The sequence below is a fragment of the Bradysia coprophila genome, unplaced genomic scaffold (assembly GCF_014529535.1).
Source record: "Bradysia coprophila strain Holo2 unplaced genomic scaffold, BU_Bcop_v1 contig_232, whole genome shotgun sequence".
NCBI classification, from domain to species: Eukaryota; Metazoa; Arthropoda; class Insecta; order Diptera; family Sciaridae; genus Bradysia; species Bradysia coprophila.
The window spans coordinates 21,679,671-21,704,606 of NW_023503493.1; the positions used below are offsets into that span (position 1 = coordinate 21,679,671).

The window sequence follows — 24,936 nt, forward strand, 5'->3', positions numbered from 1 at the left end:
TTGTTTAACAAAAAAGGAACACTAAGTGTCTGATACAAAATCTTTTACTTCATTAGTTTGATCATACTAACTTTATAAAAGAACAATAGCCAGACTTTGTCGCTTGTCGTCGTTGTAAATATCAGATGAATATTCATAAAAGGCTGACTGTTCAATATTGTTCTGGTGGGTAACATCATTGTTCTGGTGGGTAACGGCATTGTTTTGGTGGGTAACAGCGACACCCAAGAAACAATTTTGAATAAGTATTCAATCGACAAATAATACGTCGAGGCAAAACATTTTTGCTGGTAATTTCAAGACTATGTAGCTGTAGCTAGTATTTGAAAGGCCCTATCTTTGTTTTCCAATTGAATGGTTCACTGTGCTACGTGAAGCTAACAAATTTTCTTCCAATTAGATCAGACCGCAGTAGAGTTTATAAATTTGTGTTTTATTGATGTGTTTAAAGCCCGACAAGCAATTCGATTTTTTATTATTACATATCTCCCTCAATATGATCATAAGCCATCACTTGAAAGATAAGTTCTAAGTTATTAACTGTCGGCCGGTTGATAAGAAAATTAATTTCACGTTATTGCCAGTCGTTACCAGAGTTGAGACAATGATGCAGATTGTCGGAGCAATTTTCGGAATTTTCTTTCTGGGACAATCCCTAGCTAATTCCGTCCGCTATGATAACTATCGCGTCTATAGTGTTAATGTGGAAAATATTGACCATTTCCACCAATTAAAATCAATTGAAAGTCAGTACGATTTTTGGCGAAGTGGAAATGTTGGGCAACACTCTGATATTATGGTGGCACCACAAAAAGTTGACGAATTTGAAAAGTTTATTGCAAATCTAAACAGTTCAATTAAGGTCGACAATGTTCAAAGGTAAAAAGCAGATGAAATTTTGTAAAGAAATTGATTTATTGTATTTTGAAAAAGGCTCATTGATTCGGAGAACGACGCTATGAAGCTGGGCCGTCAGCAGGAGGGCTTTGGTTGGACATCGTATCATACACATAGCGAAATATATACTTGGATTGATTCATTGTTGCTGCAATATCCGACAATATTGACAGGTCTCTTTGTGGGATCAACATTTGAGGGAAGGCAGATAAGAGCAGTTCGGTTATCAAGAAAAACGGTAATAAGATAAATACAACATTGATTCGACTTTGGTCTCCCAATTAAAGAAATTAAGAAGTAACCAGTTCTCCATCTCTCTAGGGCAATCCTACAATTTTTGTGGAGTCTAATATACATGCACGCGAATGGATAACATCTGCAACAGCTACCTGGCTATTAAATGAACTATTAACTTCTACAGACCCGGTTGTTCAGGTTCTATCAAGCGAGTACGATTGGATTATCGTACCTATTGTTAATGTAGATGGATATGTCTACACCCAAACCGTTAGTATGCAATAGATTATTCATCTCTGTTGCTCTTTAATACTAAATCATAATTACAGAACCGAATGTGGAGAAAAACTCGCCAACCTCATTCGTTGTTCTGCTACGGAGCCGACCCGAATAGGAATTTCGGTTCTAATTGGCTTTGTGAGTTACACCACCAAAAATGCACATAAATGCTAAGTCGCCAGTATAGTACTGCACGGAATACAACTTACATACCAGTTGGGTTGGTTTCCGTGCAACGCTGGAATAGTATTTTTCTGATACGAAGAAATGTTATCAAAAACTCTTAATTACAGACAACGACCAGGGCGCTTCAAAAAATCCGTGCTCAACATCATATGCTGGACCTGCCCCATTCTCGGAACCGGAAACAAAGGCCTTATCCGAATTTTATTTAAATTATGCTTCATCAGTGAAAATGTATCTAGATTTGCATGCTTATGGCCAATATATTTTATTACCTTATGGACACACATTTGTGCAAGCTGAAACTTACCACGACATGGTTAGATAATAATGTGCGACCAGAAAAGCGAATATAAAGTTTAGTTTTAAATTTCCGTTAAAGATGAACATTGGATTAAAGGGACAAGCAGCGATGGCGACACGATATGGAGCAGATTACATACTTGGTAGTGTTTACAACGTTATGTGTACGTAACTCAAATCTTAGCTGTTATACATACTGAATAGTTGAATTTATGGAAAGTGACCCCATTTTAGATATAGCAACTGGAAGTAGTATGGATTGGGCGTATGATGTTGGCAAGGTACCACTTGCCTTTGGGTTTGAGCTTCGAGATGCCCGAAATGGTATGAAATTCTTTAACAGTTAAGAGACGCAATTTACATAGATAATTTTTGACATTGTACAGGAGGATATGGTTTCATATTGCCACCTGATCAGATTTTACCCAACTGTGAGGAATTTATGGACGGTCTTAAAGCTATGATTGCGGAAGCCGTTGTGTTGGGCTACTTTTAATGTTGACTTTTTGTAAATACTTAAGTGTATGATGTTTTGAAATTAATATTAAAATACGGAGAATGCAGGGTTTATTTTCGTATTAAAGATCGTTGCATCCCTTTTGGAAACATTATAAACCAGAAAATAATATCGATAAATGCCGAAGTTGGAGACTTTAAGTGAATTCAACAAAGAAATGATAATAGATGGCGTTACGTCCGCCCCATGAAATCAGCGCAGCGACATCAGTTATCATTTCTCTGAAATTCAAGAATTGACACGTTCGATCAAAATTGTTTACCATTCTCAATTTATATTCTCCGGTTCTTTGCATTGAAATGGGAGAACAACTTTTCCACTCCAAAAATATACTTGTCCAAACATCCATACCAATTTGAGTAACACATTAACTGCACCACATTTTTCTTGTTTTTTTCCTCGTCCAAAAACAAAAAAAAAATGAATATTGAAAAGTCGTGTTATTAATAGATGTTCACTACTATATGCATCAGCATCATTATAAACTAATAAACTCGTCATCATCTTCCTCACTCAATTATACATATATGCCAGGAGAGTGTGTGTATATATAACGGCGAGTACGACATTCACTTAACGCAATATCCGAAAACTACTGTATTTTATGATTTATAATGAGATAACTTACGCGAAAGCAACAATATTCTCGACAAATATTTTAAAAATAAATCATAAATTAGATATTGGTTGATCCCGCCTCTTACCCGAAAAAAATAAATAAATATTTTTGAATATTATTTTTAACGGCATAATATAACAAGTGATAAAAATAAATATTCGTTTCGTTATAAGCATGTTGAAATTTCAATTGTGCTAATAACAAAACACGGCACGACCGACGACGCAACGGTGTGTATTCCAAATGATACGGATAGTTTATTTTGATAAAGAAAAAAAAAACTGGATCATCAATCGGTGATACACTTTCCAAATAATCGATACAGTAATAAAGATCGGAACAGATCGTTTTTATATGATCTGAATCTGAAAAAAGACGATCTGAAATTTTCAGATTCAGATCAGATAAATTTGAAAATTATCTGATTTGAATCTGAAATTTTCAGATCAATCTGAATTTAATCTGAAATCTGAAAATCTGTATTTTTCCAATCTGAAGTCTTCAGATCAGTTTCAGATTCAGATTATCTGAATTTTTTTTGAAATTTTCATACAAAATTTTCAGATAAACAGATCAGATCAGATAAAAACTGATCTGAATCTGAAATTGGGCTATCTGAAATTTTCAGATTCAGATCAGATAGAAATTAATAGTAATCTGATCTGAATCTGAAATTTTCAGATCGAATTTTTCAGATTCAGATCAAATCTGATCCGAAATTTTTTCAATCTGATCTGAAAATTTTCAGATTCATCCGATCTGTTCCGAGCCCTATACAGTATCATTCGAATGTTTAATCGATAATCGATAAATGTCGACTTATAATCGAATTATCAGTCAATATTTATCAAATTATTAGTCGAATTCTGAATTGCTGAATTCTTAACGCCAGCAATACTAAGAACAATTTGGAACCATTTTTGTATAAACTCTGTGAAAAAATTAAAAAATATGGTTTTTCTCGTACCATTCTCTACACACTAGAAGGTCATCGAATCTGCAATCCAGTGAATCTTTACGTCGAATCTATATTCGTTTGAAAGCTCTTGAAATTCCCTTTAAAGTGAGCTACGACACGACTATATTCCTTTCCAGTCACATATTTTAGAAAGCTTTAAATCCAAAAAAAATCTGAAAAAGTCATGGTCGGGAGCACTTTTTGTAATTGTTCAACGGTGACTCAATTTTTTTTTAAAATTTTAAAGTATGCCAAATTGAAGCCACGGTCTCTACGATTAATTATCATATACACTTAAGATATATTTTTCCGCACAGCCGGCAGAACTAATCTCACTATGGCTTTGGGACCAAAAAAGTCGGTTTTCAGAGGTGCGCATGGGAGCTTCGAACTTCAAAATTTTTTTTTTTCGTATTTTCGTGTTCAGTGGACCATTCTGCATCGAACCTACCCGCAGGCCTTAAAAAATTAAAAAAAGGTTGCAAAACGCTACACCCTAATATTTACCGATTTTATCATTCGATATTTATCGATTATCGATTTGATCGATATGGATCTTGTGAAAATATCGATAATTTATTCTAAGGAATGTTTGATATTTTCTCAATCGAATGCATTTTTGAACATGCCTAATCGACTCAACAACTTGACCCATATCAAATATTATTTCTTAGCATTTTAATAAAATTTGATGCGAATCAGTTTTCTCATAGCATCTGAACCAAGCACTAGAACCGATTTTTTTAACGGAAATTTAGCCTCTCTAATATGATCTGCCTGCCACAAAATAAACAAAATTTTTTGAGCCGCCACAAGTATAAATTTAATGAGAGCCTCCAAAGTGGCACAAATTTAAAATTTTTAGTTCACTTTAAAACGTAGACAAGTAGGTCATTTCAAACAGATTTATAGAAATTCGCACAAGTAATTGTCAAATATTGTTCTTTCATGAAAATAGGTCAATAAACAATCAGGTGAAACATTTATAGGTTTGTTCCAAGGCCATATGAATTGTCAAATTTCATCCATAGAACCATAACCTCAATAATATCTCTGTGTAAATCACATAGGCGACGTTGCTCGATTTGTATGAAATATCACGTAAGCGACGTTGCTGTGGATGAAATTGTCGTTGTTCGGGTTGTCAAAGTTCGTGTTTACAGTTACTTGGAACAAACCTATTTATCGAAACCAAAATACTGTCAACAACTAGAGCATGTGTGTCCAAAATATAGTACAACGGCAACTCTGATCATTTATAATGACAACATAGTAGGGTTGCATAAGCAGACCCCTCTTAGAAAATCTGTTCTACTGCTTGGTTCAGATGCTATGGTTTTCTTTAAAATGACAAACGAATTTTTAGCAGGCATCCATAACGTTATAACCGAAATCAATTTCGTTACAAGAATAACGTTATTCGAGTAACCGAATTCATTTTCGTTATCGAATAACGTTATTATTAACGTTATTCGATAACTGAAATGAATTCGGTTACTCGAATGACGTTATTTGAATACCGAAGTTAATTCGGTTATCGGAATAACGTTGTTCAAAAAACAGAATGAATTCGGTTATTTCAATAACGTTATTCTATTATTGAAATTAATTTCGTTTTTTAGCTCCGTCTTTCATTTAAAAAAAAAGAAATCTATGTAACTGAATTTTTGAATAACGTTATTCGTATAATCGAAATTATTCGGTTTTCTGAATAACGTTATTCGAATAACCGAATTCATTTCGATATTCGAATAACGTTATTTGAGTAACCGAATTCATTTGGGTAATCGAATACCGTTATTCGAGTAACCGAAATGATTTCGGTTACTAATAACGTTATTGGGGATCCCTGATTTTTAGATGATATAACCAAAAAATCTTTGGTGTCTCACCTAATAACATTTTCCTCCCATGAGCAAGCATTCCATTTATAACGACACTCTGACGATCGTGATCACGATATGATCAGTCATTTTTCTATTTATTTATTACAGTCATCATGCAAACGGAAGCAGATAACAATTTTGTAGAGATTTTGATGAAATTTTTTATTATCGCCTACATATTACCCCGCCACTGACCATTGTCATCAATCTCTCCATCCACTCTTTATCAGTTACGAAGACGAGTTAAGAAAGTTAAACTTATGCAACACAATTGGCTACTTATCTTTTTTTTTACATTTTTCAACAGTACTATCAGGCCAGATTTATGATTACAAACACCTTATACTCAACTCCACTTAGGCAAAAAAAATATCAAAGTCATTTAGTAATAGTCCGTAGAAAGTAGACATTGTTTTTGTGGCAAAAATGTTGATTAAGTGGACCTCTTGTTTGTTCTTCATTTCCATAATAACTGGTTTGACGGGAGAGAAGGATCGATTAGATAACCATAGACTGTATGCTGTTCAAATCGACACATTGGAACAGCTTCAGTTGCTCCGAAATCTTGAGGATAATTCAGATGGCTATCTTTTGTGGAATTACCCTGTCTTAGGTGACACTGTAGACATTATGGTCGCACCACATAAGCTGGAAGAATTTAGTGAATTGACGAAGCTTCATGACTTTCAAGCTCGATTAAAAATGAAAAATGTTCAAAGGTGTCCACTTCAAGAACACAATTTTGTTTATTTAATTGTTCAAATTGGTATTACCATTTCAACAGTATAATTGATGCCGAGTCGCCTGCAGTACGACCGAAAGACTTCGGATGGACAACATACTTTAATTACACTGAAATATACAACTGGCTTGACGAGTTATTGGAAACATATCCAGATATTTTAACCGCGCACACAGTTGGTACGACATATCAGGGAAGAGAAATTCGGGCCGTGAAATTGGCACATAACGAGGTAAAATAGAACCGAAATAAAATAAAAATCGTTCGACAACAGATTTTAAATTCTTCTTTTGCTAGGATAATCCAACAATTTTCATTGAAGCAAATATACATGCTCGCGAATGGATAACGTCGGCAACGGCCACTTGTTTTTTAAATCAACTACTGACATCCACCGATCCTGAAATTGTTTCTCTTGCACAGAATATCAACTGGTATATTGTTCCTGTATTTAATGTTGATGGGTTCCACTATACTCACACAACGGTAGGTTGAAGTAGTTATGCGGGATACTTCCGTATCTCTAAAAACAAAGTCAATTTCAGAACCGAATGTGGCGGAAGACTCGACAACCCCACGCACATTTGTGTTATGGAACGGATGCCAATCGAAATTTCAATTTTCACTGGATGGGTGATTTTACAGCAACGCTTCGCTAATGAACGTTAACTCTAACTCAATACGAATTTATTTCAGAGGGTGGAGCGTCCCAGAACCCATGTTCCGAAACTTATGCTGGTCCAACGGCATTTTCCGAACCGGAAACTGTAGCATTGTCCAACTTTGTCGAATCTGTTGCAGACGAAATCGACATTTATTTAGCGTTTCATTCTTATGGTCACTATATCCTTTACCCTTACGGACATACCATTGAACCAGCGGCCAACGTTGAACAATTGGTAGGTGAAAGGTTTTTTATATTCCTCAAACAAAAGATTTCATTTTCATACGATGGATGGTAGGATGAAATTGGTCTGAGAGCGGCTGAGGGATTTGCCTTGAGATATAACACCACTTACCGGGTTGGCTCTTTCGGAGAAGCTTTGTGTACGACCAGATTTTTAAATATTTTATTTCAATTTCATTAACGTGCCGTAATTAAAATATTTGTTAGACATTGGTTCAGGTACGAGTGTCGATTACATGTATGCAGCGCATGGCATTCCTCTGAGCTATACCTTTGAGTTCCGTGATCAGGGAAGATATGGTTTCATATTGCCACCCGATCAGATTATACCGAACTGTGAGGAAACGACAGACGCTATTATAGCCGTGGTCGCAGCCGCTCGTGAACTTAATCAATTTTGAATAAAAAATTGTTTTCATTCAAAATAACAGCGACATTTTCACTCTAACTGGTTTTCTTATGAGTTTTAACATCGGTTTTATCTCGAGTAGAGTTACAGTGCAATTTTTCGCTGTATCACAATGGTAAGATAGAGGTAACCGAATTCTACGCAATGCTCAGTTTCAAGTTCTTATCTATTTGGCTCAACGACTCATGGAAAACGTAATAAGTTTAAGCCAATCTAGTGAGTAATCGGATTCTTATTGGTTGTAAGAAAGCTAGAGATTTCATAATTTTGAGATAAACTTTTGCTTATCAAAGTTTGATTATGTGAAAAACCCTTTCATATCTGTGCTTGACTGTTCATTCTGTCTTAGAAGTGGAAGGCTCAGTTCCACGCAAGCTTCTGCATAGTACAGTTGCCATACTCTTTCGTCGAAAATGAAACTATTCATCGGAATTTTATTAGCGTTAGCAGCAGTGGCTGCTGTCTCTGCGGATAAGATGAGATTCGATCATCACAAAGTTTTCAATTTAAAAGTCGCCAGCGAAGAACAAATGCAAATTTTAAGACAACTTGAAGAATCGGCTGCAGAAGGTGAATATGTGTTCGGTGACTCACCAGTAGTTGGTCGAGATGTTGACGTGGTTGTGCCACCTCACAAACTATACGAATTTAATGGTATTATGAAAAAATTCAACATTATCCACGAACTGGAGGTTGAGAATTTACAAACGTAAGAACAAGAAAATTTCGATTGCCACGCGTTCAACAATATTCTATGTTTTCCATTGAAGTTTAATTGATGCTGAAACACCTATCGTTCAACCAAACTCCGTCGATTGGACGAGCTACCATAATTACACCACAATTTATGCCTGGCTAGATGAATTACTCGAAACTTATTCAGATGTTCTATCCAGCCATTTAATTGGAACCACTTATCAAAATCGACCGATTCGAGCAGTCAAACTATCTCATAAAACAGTACGTAAATCAATCTTGACACCATTCATTCATAGACACGAATTCAATCTATTGAACAGGGAAATCCTACAATTTTCTTGGAATCAAATATCCACGCTCGCGAGTGGATAACATCGGCTACAGCGACTTGGTGGCTTAACGAACTGTTGACATCAGATGATCCTGACATTGTAGATTTGGCACAAAATATTGATTGGTACATCATTCCGGTGTTTAATGTCGATGGGTTCCATTATTCACATGAAGTCGTAAGGCCTTAACACTTTCCACCTTGTTATTTTATCTTTTCAAACACATTCGTCGTACAATCATTCTTTTAGAACCGTTTGTGGAGGAAAACTCGTCAAAATCATGCTACGATTTGTTTCGGAACAGATGCAAATAGGAATTTCAATTTCCAGTGGATGGGTAAGATGAAGATCTTCAGTCCTATAAAGCTACTTTACTCTCCCGTGCTAAAGCGCAACAGTGGAACTTCAGAAGAAATGGATGAGCTTTCGCGAAATTTACAAAAACTTTTTGTTTGTAGTAAATAATGGAGCATCTGATAATCCTTGCTCAGAAACATACGCTGGTCCGTATGCATTTTCTGAGGTCGAAACAAGAGCTTTGAGTGATTTTCTTGCACCAATCGGTCGGCAGATAAATATTTACTTGTCATTCCATTCGTACGGTCAATACATATTGTTCCCTTATGGTCATACTAGAGATGAAGTGACGGAATACCATGATATAATGGTATGATCAGTGATAAAACACATTATGCGTCGAATTAAAATTAAACGAAACATATTTGCAGACGGACGTTGGAAATGCGACTCGTGAAGGATTCGCACAATTCAATGGTACTGAATATGTTGTCGGAACGACAGCAGCCGCTTTATGTAAGGATTACCTACAGCTACCCAAACAGACGTTTAAGTTATTACAATTTTTCAATATTAGATGTTGCATCTGGTACAAGTGTTGACTGGGCATTCAACGAATTCGACATTCCAATTGGTTATACATTCGAATTTAGAGGCGGAAGTTACGGATTTGTCTTACCAGCTGATCAAATTCTTCCGAATTGTTACGAAACAAGAGATGGCATCATTGCCATGGTTCAAAGAGCCCGCGCATTAGGCTATATGGACGTCAGAACATAATTTGAAGTTTGAACTTAAAAGTTCAAAATAAATTACAATTTTTGAGTTAATTTGTTTATATGAGTTTGAGGCTTGATTCTTGAACATTTTCTTTTGTATCGAATCTTTGGTCTACATTTTCGTCCTCACGTTAAGAAGAACTGGATGAAGTTCAATTTCAGTAAATCTCAATCTCAAAAACTTTTCTCAAAATTCCATACGACCGTAGATTCTCCAAATTTTAAGGTTTCTTCACAATCCGATACGGCCGTATAAAAGATTTCTCAGGAAGTTTTCTCAAAATCCTATACGACCGCACAGAAGATTTCTCAGAAAGTTTTCTCAAAATCCGTACAGAAGATTTCTCAGAAAGTTTTCTCAAAATTCCATACGGCCGTTTGGAAGATTTCTTAGAAATTTTTCTCAAAATCCTATACGGCCGTACAAAAAATTTCTCAGAAAGTTTTCTCAAAATCCGATACGGCCGTATGGAAGATTTCTCAAAATTCCATACGACCGTACAGGAGATTTCTCAGAAAATTTTCTCAAAATTCCATACGGCCGTGTGGAAGATTTCTCAGGAAGTTTTCTCAAAATCCCATACGACCGCACAGAAGATTTCTAATAAAATTTTCTCAAAATGCCAGACGACAGCAGATACTGCAAAAGTTTTTTCAAAATACCAAATTCCTGAAGATTTCTCAAAATTAATTTAGCGCTTCGAAATAGCGCTACGAAATGGCGCTAACTTATTTTGTAGCGCAAAATCGTTTAAGATTAGCGATATCGCCAAAATTTTGAGAAAACTTTTGGGCTAACTTAACCGTCATGGTTTGAATGACGATTTGAAAATCGATCTGATAGTTTGAACCATATATTTATGAACAATTAACTAACTCCAATTTCTAACACATAATTTAGACACTGATTAGATTTTTGCACGTGACTACTTAACACATAAAAACTGCGTGCTCCACCCCATCAAACTACTACATGAATTTTGAAAATAAATTAAAAAAGAAAATAATTCAACGTCTTTTGATAAGTTAATCAGTCAAGTGATCTGACCCACCTATTTAGTTGGGACCTAGTAACTTTGAATTCCACTTTGAGCCAGTGTCGAAAAACCATAAAACTCTTGCGCCCCCTTCTCTAGTCTAGCTTTCTGCGGTACACACTTGTTCATGACATTAACGCTTATACGTTTCGAATAAATAATTCATTCGCAAAAATGGACGCAAAACTTTGGACGGTTCAAAAGTTAAAAATCGAATTGAAAAGAAGAGGTGTGGAAATTAAAGGCCTGCGACTAAAGGCCGACTTGATGGACCGCTTAATGGCCCATATTAACTCAACAAGTAAGTGAATTTTCGTAGATTTCTTGAAATTTTCCGAATATTTTCAAGGAGCGCGCGCACTTACACAACCAATTGTTTTTGTATGTTTTTTTTAGACGGAGCCCAGGGAGGTGCGGGAATCGTGGTTTTACAGAAAATGAAAAGCATTTCTCTAAAACAATATATAATTGAGATAAAAAATGTCTTGCAGATTGTTCACATATTTCGAAACATGGTTTCTATTCGAACATAACACCACTGCACTCACGAAACATTTATTCAAAAATGATCACATCAACGTTGATTTTTAGCCCCGTACGAAGTACTGGGGGCTTATAAGATTAATATGCCGTTTGTAACACGTCGAATTGGAAGCAGACAGTAAGGGCAAAGCATTTGGTTATGTTCATAGATGACGAATCCGCAATAAAAAAAAATGTCCGTCCGTCCGTCCGTGACCCCTCTAGCTAGAGTAAATCACAACCTTTTTTCAAAATTCTTTTTTTCCCCTATTGGTATCGACAAAAGTAAGGTCAAGTTCGAAAATGGGCATGGTAGGGTCGGCCCCTCCAGAGCTAGGGCCCTATAGGTGTTTTTCAGTCTTTCGACGATATCTACCGAAATACGCACGCAATAGCTGCTTGTGATATATCAAATGAAAGGTATTGACGAGTAGAACAAAGTTGCTGAACATTGTTTTTGGGTAAGATGTAAGATGGGCTTGTTGGGAGGGCTCAAAGGTCTTTACTCGGCCCTAAGTGTTTTTTGCACATAAATCGAGTAAATCTCATCCGATTTTGCTAGATTTAGTTTTTTATGGAAGGTAATTGAATACCGAAAAGAACGTGACGAAAAATTTTTTAAATTAGGGCCCTTGGACTAAGGCCGCTACTCGGCCCTAAGTGTTTTTTGCACATAAATCGAGTAAATCTCATCCGATTTTGCTAGATTTAGTTTTTTATGGAAGGTAGTTGAATACCGAAAAGAACGTGGCGAAAAAAGTTTTAAATTTGGGCCCTTGGACTAAGGCCGCCACTCGCCCTAAGTGTTTTTTGTACATAAATCGAGTAAATCTCATCCAATTTTGCTAGTTTTTGTTTCATTTGAGAGATAATTGAATGCCGAATAGAATGATGGCAAAAAAAAGTTTCAAATTTGGGCCCTTACACTAAGGCCGCTACTCGGCCCTAAGTGCTTTTTGCTCATAAATCGAGTAAATCTCAACCGATTTTGCTAGTTTTTGTTTCATTTGAGAGGTAATTGAATACCCAATGGAAAGTTGGCAAAAAATTTTGGGTTTCTAAAATAATGTCGTAAATTGTTGGTTTTATTTGAGAGGTACTTCGTACGGGCTTTCGTAATTGCGCTATGCGCAATTTTAAAAATGAACACTTTCAGTAAATTTGACAATTCCCAACTTGACTTGCATTTTGGTAACAGACGCATTAGAGGGTTGTAGACGTATTAGGGTACCGGGCTTATTAGGGCTACGGACGTATTATGGTTGCGGACGAAATAGGATTACGGGTTGTACGGGGCTAAGTCGCAGCAAACGCTCCGACTGTTCTGATGCCTTGTTTAATACAAATCCTAGAAGTTGAAATCATGTGTGCATTGACTTTTCATACACACGAAATTATTCTGTGAGATCTTTTATTGTAAGTTGCCAACATTGCTTCGAAAAAGTGAAACAAAACAAATCAAAACAAAACAAATCAAAACAAAACATGTTTCGGCCACTGGGCAACAAATTACAAGATCTGTTTTAAGGATTAATATTTGGATTTCGTTAATTATTCTTTTATGGTAGCTTAATTATGATTGGACTTAGAGGTAAACAAAGTGAAACATAAAAATATTGTAAGTATTAGGTCGCGAAACAGCACAAATTAAATTTGTTTTCCGTAGATTTCCCACGGAAAAACAATTTGTTTTTAGCTGTTTCGAAGCAATTTAAATTAAAAAATTTAAAATTTTACTTTGTTTACCTCTAAGTTCAATCTCAATGATGCTACCTGGAAAGAGTGATAATCGAAATCCATGTATTAATCTTTAAAACAGATCTTGTAATTTGTTGCCAAGTGGCCGAAACATGATTTGTTTTGTTTTGTTTTGTTTTGATTTGTTTCGTTTTGATTTGTTTTGTTTCATTTTGATTTGTTTCGTTTTGTTTCATTTTTTGAAACCAGCATGGTTTACAAAAAAGTCATAGAACAATTCCATGTATTGTTTGCACAGTGTACTCTTGCGAACTTAAATGAAAATAAATCAATGTGATTATTTTTGAATGAATAATTGGTATGGTAAGTGCAATATAGTGTACGTTTTTGATTCAAATAGAAATTCTTCTTCGAAAAGATTAATCGAATTGCAAAGACTTTTTTATCTCAAATTATTTTGTTACACAGAAATGCGTTTCATTTCGCTATCAAACCATGATTACCGCACCTCCCTGGGGTGATACAACAGCTCACGGTAAAAATATTAGAACTTATTATTTTAAACTAGTTATTTACTGTAGTATTGGAATCCAATGTAGATTTGCTACAGCAGCTTACGAATCTGGAGAACCTACGCCTTGAACGATTGAAAGAGGACAACCAGCAAAGCCGCTTTGTCATTATTGTTGTGACAGTACTTATTGGTTTTTTCGTATTGTACTATGACCCAAAAAAACGCTAAATCTTTTAAATTAGGTTGAGTCAATTTGGTGCGTTCTTTCTTTATAAAAACGCAGTTAATGTGATATATTCAATGTGCGAGTCCACCGAGTCCACACAGTTCTCTTACACTTAAAATTAAATATTGACAGTTCAAGTGGTCTCGAAAATAGTTTTGAAAAAGAAAATGTTACCTATTTTCAATGGTGACGTCTATCGTTAGAATTCCTCAGCTAGGGCTGATTCAATACTCTCCCTAGCAACCAAACTTATTATTAAGGTGGTAGATACGTTTATGAATCACTGCTACTTTGTTCGCTCGTGTTGTTGTTGCTGGTTTTAAGTCATATTAAAAATCAGCGTTTCTCAAACTTATTTTCCCCCCTACATCGATTTTTTGAGAGAGTTTGGATGCTAGAGAGAGTATTGGCTGACTACTTTTTATTCTAGACAAATTGATGAAGTCGTAAAAACCGAATGAACCGGTGGGTGGAAACTGATTGCAAATTACTCATCACAGAATATAATTTTCGTACCTCTATTTGTGTCGACTCACAGTAAACCAAAACAAAACTTTTTCTCCGTCCAATATGAAAAATACTATTACGTGTTACGGCATGTTTCATTTTCATTTACATTGCCTAATCACGTAAAGCATTGTACTTACGAGGTTCTAAGTTGTTATTTGACAAGTGGGGAATACAGCCCACATATCAAATACACAACTTGGAACCTCGGAAGTAATATACTATTCGTACCACGGACTAAAAGTCTTTCTTAGCGTATTCGATTCTTTCACACACTAAAAAAGACTTTTAGTCCTAGGTACTAAATGTACTATTTCCTAACTGGTGTTGAAGTATCGCAAGTGCGTCATTATTTCACACGTCGTTTAGGATAAACATTGTTCCTAACTTATGCTAAAAGACTTTTTTAGCGAATTCGATTCCAGCATTCGCCTCCGGCTCGAGCTGGAAAACTCCCATTGGCTAAAGTATTTTAGCATGCTTTAGGAAAGTAACTATAGTATTGAAAACTGGTATGAAAAGTGGAGACAAAGTTACCTGCTACAGGTAAGATTTTCAACTCTTTTTTGTCAGTGTATTTAGTTGCCTTAAGGCGAAAACACATTGTAAATTACTGTCATCACTGAATACACTTTTCATACCAGTTTTCAATACTATAATTACTTTCCTAACGGATTTTGCGGATTTTTGCGTACAATCGCAGAATGCGTCACCTACAGCGATATCAGTTGTTTTGGAAGAATGTTACTTGCGTCACTTTTATTCTTTTGAGTGTTTTTGACTGTTATCAGTTGTTTTGAAAGTTTGGTTTGATTTTATGATCTGTTATTTGGTTGCAATTTATAGATTCTACGATTTCATGCAGACTAATCGTCGATTGTGCGAATAGTGTTTCATGGAGACTGATCGCAGAATCTGCGAATAGTGTTTGATGGGGACTATCAAAAGTTATTTTTTTCACCATCGGCCGGCGTCTCAGATGATTTCGACGAACTCTACTTCCATGGGTAAAAGTGGTCGACACATTAATATCATTCTCACTTTACTTTGTATCAAACAAACTTTGGCACTGTAAAAACATTTGGAAACATTTTTCTTACAAAGTAATACTCTATTTGGCAGCTTATTCACTGTTTCCTGCTCCGAGACCCTTACTTTGATATACTTGCACAACACTTCAATTTACAATCGATTTGCCAAGATATTGCCAAAAATCCGTACCCGACTGCTACTAAAATCTCGCTTAGCGCGTCAAATTTGTCAAAATAAGGTTGTATTTTGACTGTGTCAAAACGAAGTTTTTTTGCTAGATAGGGTATTGTCTCGACATTTAGAAGGTCCTCTACCACATATCAAAAGTTTTTTTTGACATGAGATGGCACTACCTCATGACATCCTAGCCCTTTACTTCCATGGGTAAAAATTATCACCTCGACTTCCTCTATAAAACATTATATAAATCATTTTTTTTGACCCTCCGCCGCTTCCGCCGCTTCCGATGCTCTTCTGCAATAACGCGAAAACGAGACAGAAGAGTCAAGAAGATGTGAAGCATCTACTCAGCGTTAAATGTTTATTTATTTCTATTAAAATACATTCAAATTTATAGTAAGCCACGAAGTTGCGATTCAGCAACCATAGCAATAAGTCCGTCTAAGATCTCCAGTCCATTAGGAATGATTTGATTAGCTGGCAAAACAAAACCATAAGTTCCTATGAGAGTGGGAAAAATTGATTGAATGATATGCCACAAAATTGAGAATCGGAAAAAGTACCTCGATCTCTGAATTCGAAAGTGTAGGCTAGCTTGATACCGAATTCGTCATATGCAAAGTCGACACTAGTGCCAGATGTCTCGTCTTTATACGGAAAGAACGAAAGTTCAGTATGCATTTTAAAATATTAAAGAGCAGACATGTCCTAACGACTTACATAGAACCGTTGATGAAGGGCCGTATCTGTAAGCTGTGCCATCTCGTACAGCGATTGCTTCGACAGTTTTATTTCCAATTTCGTACTGCGAAGCAAACACCAAGTTTCACAATAACATTATGTTCCACTACAATCAAGACTTACCAAATCATCATAATTCTCTACATGTTCACCAGTATGTCCGTATGGGAATAGTAGGTATTGACCGTACGAGTGGAATGATAAGTAGATTTTAATTTCACTCGATAAGCCTCTTAAGTATTCAGCCAGTTGTTCAGTTTCAGGCTCGGACCACGCTCTCGGTCCAGCAAATGTTTCGGAACAAGGGTTTGATGATGCTCCAATGGCTAAGATTTCGAAAGATTTTAATTGTTTCTTAAATCAATATCGTTGAAGTCTGGATAATATTACTGTTCCATTGGAAGCCAAAGTTTCGATTAGCATCAGTGCCGTAACAAATGTGAGCATGAGGATATCTCGTCTTTCTCCACAATCGGTTCTATGTATTAATTAGCATTGATAAACAAAAATTATTGGAGAAGGAAGGAGTTTTGCATTTACCACTTCGTGACTGTATGCAAATCCATCAACATTGAAAACTGGAACTATGTACCAGTTGATATTCTGTGCCAAATTCTGAATGGCTGGATCAGTGGATGTTAACAGTTGATTTAAAAACCATGTTGCCGTAGCCGACGTAATCCACTCGCGAGCGTGTATATTTGCTTCAATGAAAATTGTTGGATTTTCCTAAGAGATGGACGTAAATTTATTTTTTCTCTAGTCCGTGTACGACCCTAAGCAGGTATTTTGAGATTACCTCATTGTGAGCTAGTTTCACGCCACGAATCGTTCGATTTTGGAATGATTCACCAACAACAAAGCTGGTCAATATTTCTGGATAAGTGGCTAATTGAACATCGAGCCATTCATTGATCTCGTCGAGTGTATAGTAACTCGTCCAGTCAAATTCAACACTACGGGTTCTAGGATTTTCGTTATCAATCAAGCTAAAATAATAAGAAAAAAAATCCAGTCATCATTACAAGCACTTAAAACCCCACATGAGATGTTTGTTCTGATTACGCACGCTTGAACATTATGTATTTTCAAATAATAAGAAATTTTCAGTTCAGTCGCCAATTCTTCAAAATCAGCAAATTTATGTGGAGGTACCATAAGATCAGCTTCTCTGCCCACATCTGCCAACTTCCAGAATTCAAAACCATCCGAATTTCCATCTAACTTTTTCAATTCCATCAATTGTTCAACCGTTTCGACATTAAGGCTGTAGACTCGATAGTTATCAAATCTTGCCTTTTCGATTGCAGCAGCAAATGAGCACAAAAGTGCTAGTCCCAATATTATCGACTTCATTGCTAGAAATAATAATATTTCTATCAATTTTCTTCTCTGATTCAAATTGTACATTTCAATTTTACTTAAACGTCCAAACGGATTCGAGCCACGAAAGTGAATGGAAGGTTTTTTTTTGTAAAAATTATATTCTATCGTAATATCAGCAGACACCGGTTATCGAAATCGTGTGTTACGTTACATTAACTGGGTAAAATTACTTTCCATTATCCGTCTGAAGATAGCACTCGCATAATGGATGTTTTGATTGACAATTATTGCCACTTTGTGTTATCAAATAAATAAAACCCAAATCTCAATTAAAAATCCTCTTCGAATTATTTTGATAAAATGGATTTTTTTGAATGTAATACTGAACATACGTTGGGATCTGATACTGATTGTTGAATTTTTTCATTTTAGATTTTTATTATATTCCAATAAACGGGTCGAAAGTTCCTGAAAATATAAGATTCTAAAACACACTTCCCGATCAAAGATTAGGTCATGACTTGTTCGGGTCTGTTGCCAAAATATGTCTTTTCTATCGATTTTGACGATAACGGGGTCGATTATTTATATGCATAATTCTTACGGTGGTATTTTGATTCGCTATAAATACCAAGTCTTCTTCAGTAAGGCTAATCGCAACCGGTGCCATTAGCCACTGTATTATAAAGAGGCTATTGACACCCGGTGCCATTAGCTAGAGTATTATAAAGAGACTATTGGCACCCGATACCATTAGCCACAGTATTATACTATATGTGCCACCGAGAATTGAAATACGACTCTTTTCAGCACTCATTTTAGTGTTGTAAAGTGACTTATTTCAGCACCCGTTTGATGTGATATTACAACACTCAAAGCAGTGTTGATATGGAATTTGTATGAGTTGTTACAGCATTCGTTTGAGAAAATGCAAAGCAATGTGATCGATCAAATTTGAAGAGTGATTGTTTACAATAAAAGTTATGATTTTTTGTGCTCTTGTCTATTTCAATTCTCGGTTGGCACAAAGCATGATGTGTTACACGTATTGTAATGTTGATTTTTTCAGCACTAGACCCAAGTTTTCCTTACGAGCGGAGCGACACAACATACTATTTCGTCACAAGTGACGAAAAGTAGAATTTTTCAGGACTAGTCTTAAGCTTGTCCTAACGAGGCGAGGCCGATTAGGACAAGCTTAAGACGTGTCCTGAAAAAATTCTGCTTTCGTCACGAGTCACGAACTACGTTTTCTGTGCCATTTTCTGTGATCATAATGAGACGAAAAACAAAACAAAAACATTACAACAATTTCAGCTTTTCTTAGCAATCACTTTTCGATCGTAGGTGCAGTGACGAAATACGTCGAATTATGATTCTAAGGCACAGAAAGAAACTATTGGCAAACAATATAAAAATTAGATTTAATGCAGCAGCCCGTGTCCTGTGTCCGTAAAAGGTGCAGGGGATGTCTTGGGTGATTTGAAAAGCTCTTGATACCCAGATTACGAAAAAGTCAGTTTTCGAGAAAAGAGAGGGGAAATTTGGAGTGCCGTGCTTTTCTCGAAAACTGACAGGATATCAGCCTGGCACCCGAACTTTTCGTAATTTGGGTATCAAGAGCTTTTCAGATCACCCAAGACATTCCCCTATATCACCGGGTGCCAATAGTCTCTTTATAATACTGTGGCTAATGGCACCGGGTGCCAATACTGTCTTTATAATACTGTGGTTAATGACACTGGGTGCGATTATCCAGTATAATAAAGAGACTAATGGCATCCGGAGCCGTTATATTAGTATTAGTATTAGTATTATAAAGAGACTATTGGCACATGGTGCTATCGAGCTTGCTGAGTTGGAAAACCTTAGTGCTGTAGCCCGGCTTGACAATGTTGAAAAATTAACACAATAATTAAAGACGTCGATCTTGCGAATAAAAGTTATCATATTCGCCATATAGGTGCTAAACAGTTACTTTAAGATTATCAAGACACTTGGAGACAACCAAATTTGACGACACTTTTATATAAAAACGACGAAATTTACTGAGACCTATTTGTATTGGGACTAGTTTTCTATCAAGAGCAAAAGTTTCTGCTCCGTTCAGGACTCCATCTCAACACGTAACTTGTACGATATTGAAAGTCTTCGTCTAACTTCAACAATCAGTGATGGTTGATAAAATTACTGCGTTTGAAACGATTTTCTACGAGATTAAATTCATCACCTAACTGAATCCATCCACTGCTTCCCTTCCCTCAGCTCATTTTGAAGGACAATTTCTTTTTACGTGATAAAAAAGACAGTGTTTAATGAGAGACTCTTACATTGTAAAGAATATCAGAAGTTGGCCAGTCACTTTTTTTGATCATAAATAAAACAAAGGATCTGTTAACCATATCGCTGGCGAATAATTTAATAAATTTTTTGTTTGAGATAGTTTTTTGAGGTATTTTTTGTTACACTTAAGCGAATTTGGTTTTGTCATACTATTGCGTTGTTAGTCAGCGTTGTAATATAACGAACAAAAAAAAAATTACAATTTTCATTTCAACAACGACAAAAAAACAAAAATAAACCGTACCACAGCGACAACCGCTCTAAAAATTAAATTTGACCTTCATCAGGTATTTTGCTTGAATCTGACTTGTGTCATAGACAATGTACTCGTTGTACAACAATTGTGAGTCGAATGATAAGTCATTTACTGGCATTCCAGTGGGAATTTCGCATCCATGATCCATCATAACAGCCTCGTCGGGATTCGGATACGTTTTGCCGCAGCCCTTCACACTATGAATGCCCTTTGGTAATTTCTGGATCATTTTTGCTTGTTGCAGTTCCAGACTGTTGCCTAATGCTACTTCACATAGCATCAATAAGCCGGTCGTGTTGTTAATGTTCGTGTAGCAGTAGTTTGCCGATTTCGACGACATATCGGCGAAATAAACACCTAGAGAAGACAGAAGCAGAAAATTAGAAATTTTACTGAGCGTAGAGACAAACAGACTGTCTCATTAAGCATCGCCTATCCAAATACATACCTTTACCAAACATGTAGCCGGTTACAGGTGCCTCAGGTGGTGCAATTTTCAAACCATGCGAAAGAATGCCGACGAAGTTGGTCAGCCTGGATCCGTGCCACAACAGCTTACGATTATGCAGATTAGCGTATGCCTCGTACCGTTCCCGTTCACCTTGTCTATCGACTTCGAATATCTGCTCCAGATCGATCGTGTAATTTTGGTGGGTGGGAGCATGTGTATTTTGCAAATATTGTTCCAGAATGTTGTACATCGGATCTCGTTTATCCATCGGTGTAATTTTATTCTTCAGCTGACTGTATCTCTTATCCAGCGGATTGACATTCTCTTCGTTTCCTTCTTGCATCAGATTATACGCAAGTTCCATCTGGATTAATGTATCGAGCATTTCGCGTTTGGTTGAAATCAATTCAATTGTATCGATGACCGGCGGACGTCGCTCGCCAAAATTGTGCGGAATCAATGTGTAGAATTTATTCGATTCGGAAATGAATTTCGTTCGACCTCCGCCCGCTTTAACAATGTTTGCCAATTCCGACAGCACGGCCATCGCCTTCAAGCACTGATTGTTGCTGATCTTTCCCAGCGGCATTTTCGTTGTGTCCAAATTGAATTCCAACAATTGCTTCTTCATTTCGGTGACGTCGAAAATCATCTTAGTTAATTGCTGTACCGATTCGGGTAGTTTGGACGGAATGTTTGACTTGAGATCTTCCAATTTTTTCAGACTTTCATCGTCACCGTAATCCACTTCGACTGGATAAAACATGCCCGGCTTTTTTACAAACTTTTTGGCATTGAAATCATTTCCGGTTTTAGTCTTGTACAGTTGACGGAACGCTTTGATTGCGTGCTGTAGATCCGCACAGTACTTCGTATTGTTGTCTCCGATTGTGGTTCCAATTCTGCCCCACGACGAGAACACATAATAGCTGTAGTTAAGATTGAAATTGAGTTTCTGTTCCATTGGATGCAGAATAAAGTTCAACAAATCATACCTCCGTTTGTCGTTCGCTTCTAGCAACTGAATTTTGAAATAGGAATTCTTATCCTCCTGAATATCGGTAAGATTGAGAATAGCAAAGTATTTGGTTCCATCGGAAACGTATACGTGTGTGACTGCATCAAGAAGCGAAGCTGGATCAACGGCTGTCCCATCTGTAAAAAAAACAACGGATTTCATTCTCATCTGGTCTGTAGGACAAAAAAAATCTGTTTTGCAACATTGATTGAGACTAATTTTTTAAACTTTGTATTTGTCAGAACGATGAAGTACACTGTGTTGATCTAGACCAGTTTTATAAAAAATCAAAGCGTCCACAATCACTACTAAATTGATTAATTCACAGCCACTTTGGCTAAGTCCTCCTAAAGGATTATTGAACGGAAAAGAAAATAAAAACCGAATGCAAATCACTTACCGACAAGCTTCAATTTCACCGATGTTGGCACCGATCTGGTGTACAAACTCTTGGAGACTTTCATGGATGGTTCATTTTGATCGATTCGTGTGAAGGGCTAGAATATCAACCATTTATGAATCAAAAATTCTTCACAAAAATATTATCAAACCTACGTCCGATCCCCAATCGCAAATACTGTTCTTTGCAATGTATTCGAGGGTTCCACCCCCTTTTATATCGTCCAAAAAATTTTCCGTGCAAACTTGAATATTGTTTCTTTGCACCTCTTGCATTCGTTTGCTCATTTTGTCGACTTCAGCTTGTGTTGACAACACAACGGCAGTTTGCGGATGCAACTTTGTAACTAACTTGCCGCCCATTTTTTCGATGATTGGTTTGAGTTTATCGCGACTCTTCGATAACGTGCCGATAACGACAACTTCCATCAAATAAAGGGGTGGCTTTGTGTGCTCAACCTTTGGTCTATCAAATTGAAATTTTTAATTGTCGGTTCTATGGGGGACTCCCATTGGGAGTGTATAGAAGACTAAAAAACCTACAAGTAAACTGCATCCGGATCGTATGTTTTATTGAACGCGGTGCTCGTTGCTTCAACACACTTAATGGCACGGGTTTGTTTCTCCACTTTTCTGCCGGCGAAATGGCTTTGTAGCCAAGTTGGAATTTGGCATGGGTTGCGTGCCGGTTCTTTGACATTGTATTCGCACTTGGCCCATTCTGAAATTCGACCTGTGCATGAATATCCATTCTTACTGAATACCAGTTGACCGGAGCATTCTGGACACGGTAATAGAGCCCCGAATGTCAGAATTTCAGCAACCAGGTCCAGTATCTACGGGAGAATATTTCAGTTTTTCAATGTTTTCGAAAAAATGTAAGAGACATCACAACGAACCTCGTCCGATTTTTGCGGATTTTTTTGCTTATTCACTTCTAGAAGTTGAATCCAATTACTCTTTGGTAACTTTGAATGGACAAAGTCGCGATGAGAGTAGAACTCTGTGTTCTGAACAGCAATCAATTTTTCTAGTTCGTCCACAGATTCTTGCAGTTTCGGTTTCTTAAATTCGGGAATGTCATCAATAGGAGCAGGGCTGTTGATTAAAATCGTTTTATTTTGACAAATTGAACAGACGAGACCTTGCTAACGAAAAGGAAAAGTTCCGACGACTTACCTTATCGTTGACAGAACCATCTTTTGGTCATCTTTGGTAAGTTGCGTAAAACCGGGTAGCTGGTCGCCACTTCCGTACCATCCCAATTCTACCATAAGCTGAAATAGCGATGGTCCTAACACTCAAAACAATAATCGGATTCAGCATGAATTACCTTGGCAAAGCATTCGAGGTGATGCCACAACGCCTGACCACCAAAATTGATTCCAACTTCCGTTGTGTACACCACTTTCTTGACTCGAACAATCGATTTTGCTATCTTTTGGCGACAGCCACAGCAGTTTGCTCTCGCGGATTTCGAATATTCTACTCCGAAATCACGCAATGCCTTGGCTGACATTTTGATGTCATTAGTGCCGGACTCTTTGCCTCTTTTCTTGGGCAAAACAATCTTTGTGTTGTGCCGAGCTAAATGAAAAATTCCGAAAAATTGAACGACCGCTGAAATGTGGAACTGTTGTCCTTATGGTTCTAACTTACTTATATAGTCTCGGATTTTCTTTTGATCGGCAAAGCGGAGCTTTTCGAATCCATCTACGTCTCCTTCCGTCGTAAGGCGTTGTTTTTCAAAAAAACATCGGACGTGGTAGTTGACGGCCTCTTTTTTGTCGTCTTTTCTGGACTGGATTCACAACAAAAAAATAAATAAGACAAAGTCTTAATAGTCCTGTCAAAACCACATTACCTGAACCATGACGGACAAGAGAACGTTCCCGTTTTCGATGTGAGAGTAACATCCACGGCACGCTTCATTATATGCTGCATATCTTGTCTTATAACGTAATCGATTCATGTTTACGAATTATTTGAAGACGATTACATCAACTAAACAAAAATCAGGTATTTAACAAAGTCCTAATGCCAATCACGCAACAAAAACGGTATTGTAACTCGGAATAGTAACATTTCCAATTTGTTTTCTCACCAAAAAAATATGACAACGGACATCTACATGTACAAATTTTCGCTCGATCAACGTACAAATTTGAATTCCGAATGAAACAAGGTTATGTGAAATGATGATAATAATAGTAGATACACAAAAAGCTATGCGCACGCGCTTATCAATGACAACAAAAGAAGAAAAACCGTTTCAGGCTTTGACAGTTTATTTTTGCATGGGAAACCGATTCATTGCAAGGGAGCAGCAAGAGTGGTTAGTTTGATGTCAATTTTTGAAAATTTAAAGATTGCTAAATGACTTTCGTCTGTTTAAAAAAAGGGTTTTGTGGCATGATGACAGGGCGGCATGGCATGTCTCCTCACTATTCTCACTTTTCAGACTATTTTTGAGAGGAGTGATAGTGAGTTACTTTTTTCCGCATTTCCTCACTTTTCTCACTATTTCTAACTATTTCACACGAAAGCGGATAACTTAAGGAAAATTTTCATTACATTTAATACTGAAGTTACAAAATCAGTATCAATCAGTAACTTTAGGATCAAAAATTTCGCCTGCGGCG

General features: G+C 36.7%; 5 protein-coding genes across 5 annotated transcripts; 3 read left to right on the forward strand and 2 right to left on the reverse strand.

The window, feature by feature from the left end:
• Positions 1-565: 565 nt before the first annotated feature.
• Positions 566-2,467, forward strand: LOC119076295 (zinc carboxypeptidase-like). The gene is made up of 8 exons (XM_037182958.1): positions 566-879; positions 934-1,135; positions 1,219-1,404; positions 1,464-1,551; positions 1,707-1,915; positions 1,979-2,063; positions 2,134-2,223; positions 2,286-2,467. The coding sequence occupies exons 1-8, from the start codon at positions 605-607 to the stop codon at positions 2,393-2,395; spliced, it is 1,245 nt and encodes a 414-aa protein (XP_037038853.1). The 5' UTR covers positions 566-604; the 3' UTR covers positions 2,396-2,467.
• Positions 2,468-6,251: 3,784 nt separating this feature from the next.
• LOC119076296 (zinc carboxypeptidase-like) lies at positions 6,252-7,956 on the forward strand. The gene is made up of 7 exons (XM_037182959.1): positions 6,252-6,598; positions 6,664-6,853; positions 6,919-7,107; positions 7,167-7,254; positions 7,318-7,520; positions 7,584-7,668; positions 7,736-7,956. The coding sequence occupies exons 1-7, from the start codon at positions 6,306-6,308 to the stop codon at positions 7,927-7,929; spliced, it is 1,242 nt and encodes a 413-aa protein (XP_037038854.1). The 5' UTR covers positions 6,252-6,305; the 3' UTR covers positions 7,930-7,956.
• Positions 7,957-8,268: 312 nt separating this feature from the next.
• On the forward strand, positions 8,269-10,103 carry LOC119076294 (zinc carboxypeptidase-like). The gene is made up of 7 exons (XM_037182957.1): positions 8,269-8,646; positions 8,708-8,897; positions 8,957-9,145; positions 9,218-9,305; positions 9,427-9,635; positions 9,697-9,781; positions 9,843-10,103. The coding sequence occupies exons 1-7, from the start codon at positions 8,351-8,353 to the stop codon at positions 10,043-10,045; spliced, it is 1,260 nt and encodes a 419-aa protein (XP_037038852.1). The 5' UTR covers positions 8,269-8,350; the 3' UTR covers positions 10,046-10,103.
• Positions 10,104-16,089: 5,986 nt separating this feature from the next.
• Positions 16,090-18,085, reverse strand: LOC119076297 (zinc carboxypeptidase-like). The gene is made up of 9 exons (XM_037182961.1): positions 17,923-18,085; positions 17,571-17,859; positions 17,301-17,490; positions 17,042-17,230; positions 16,892-16,979; positions 16,625-16,827; positions 16,481-16,565; positions 16,324-16,407; positions 16,090-16,261 (listed from the first exon to the last, which is right to left on the reverse strand). Exons 2-9 carry the CDS (start codon positions 17,855-17,857, stop codon positions 16,152-16,154), a joined length of 1,236 nt encoding a protein of 411 aa, XP_037038856.1. The 5' UTR covers positions 17,858-17,859; positions 17,923-18,085; the 3' UTR covers positions 16,090-16,151.
• A 2,132-nt stretch (positions 18,086-20,217) lies between these two features.
• On the reverse strand, positions 20,218-24,540 carry LOC119076293 (poly [ADP-ribose] polymerase-like). The gene is made up of 12 exons (XM_037182956.1): positions 24,399-24,540; positions 24,159-24,298; positions 23,954-24,095; positions 23,628-23,881; positions 23,474-23,571; positions 23,194-23,392; positions 22,838-23,130; positions 22,451-22,760; positions 22,296-22,392; positions 21,873-22,032; positions 20,875-21,806; positions 20,218-20,783 (listed from the first exon to the last, which is right to left on the reverse strand). Exons 2-12 carry the CDS (start codon positions 24,264-24,266, stop codon positions 20,431-20,433), a joined length of 2,946 nt encoding a protein of 981 aa, XP_037038851.1. The 5' UTR covers positions 24,267-24,298; positions 24,399-24,540; the 3' UTR covers positions 20,218-20,430.
• Between the last annotated feature and the right edge of the window lie 396 nt (positions 24,541-24,936).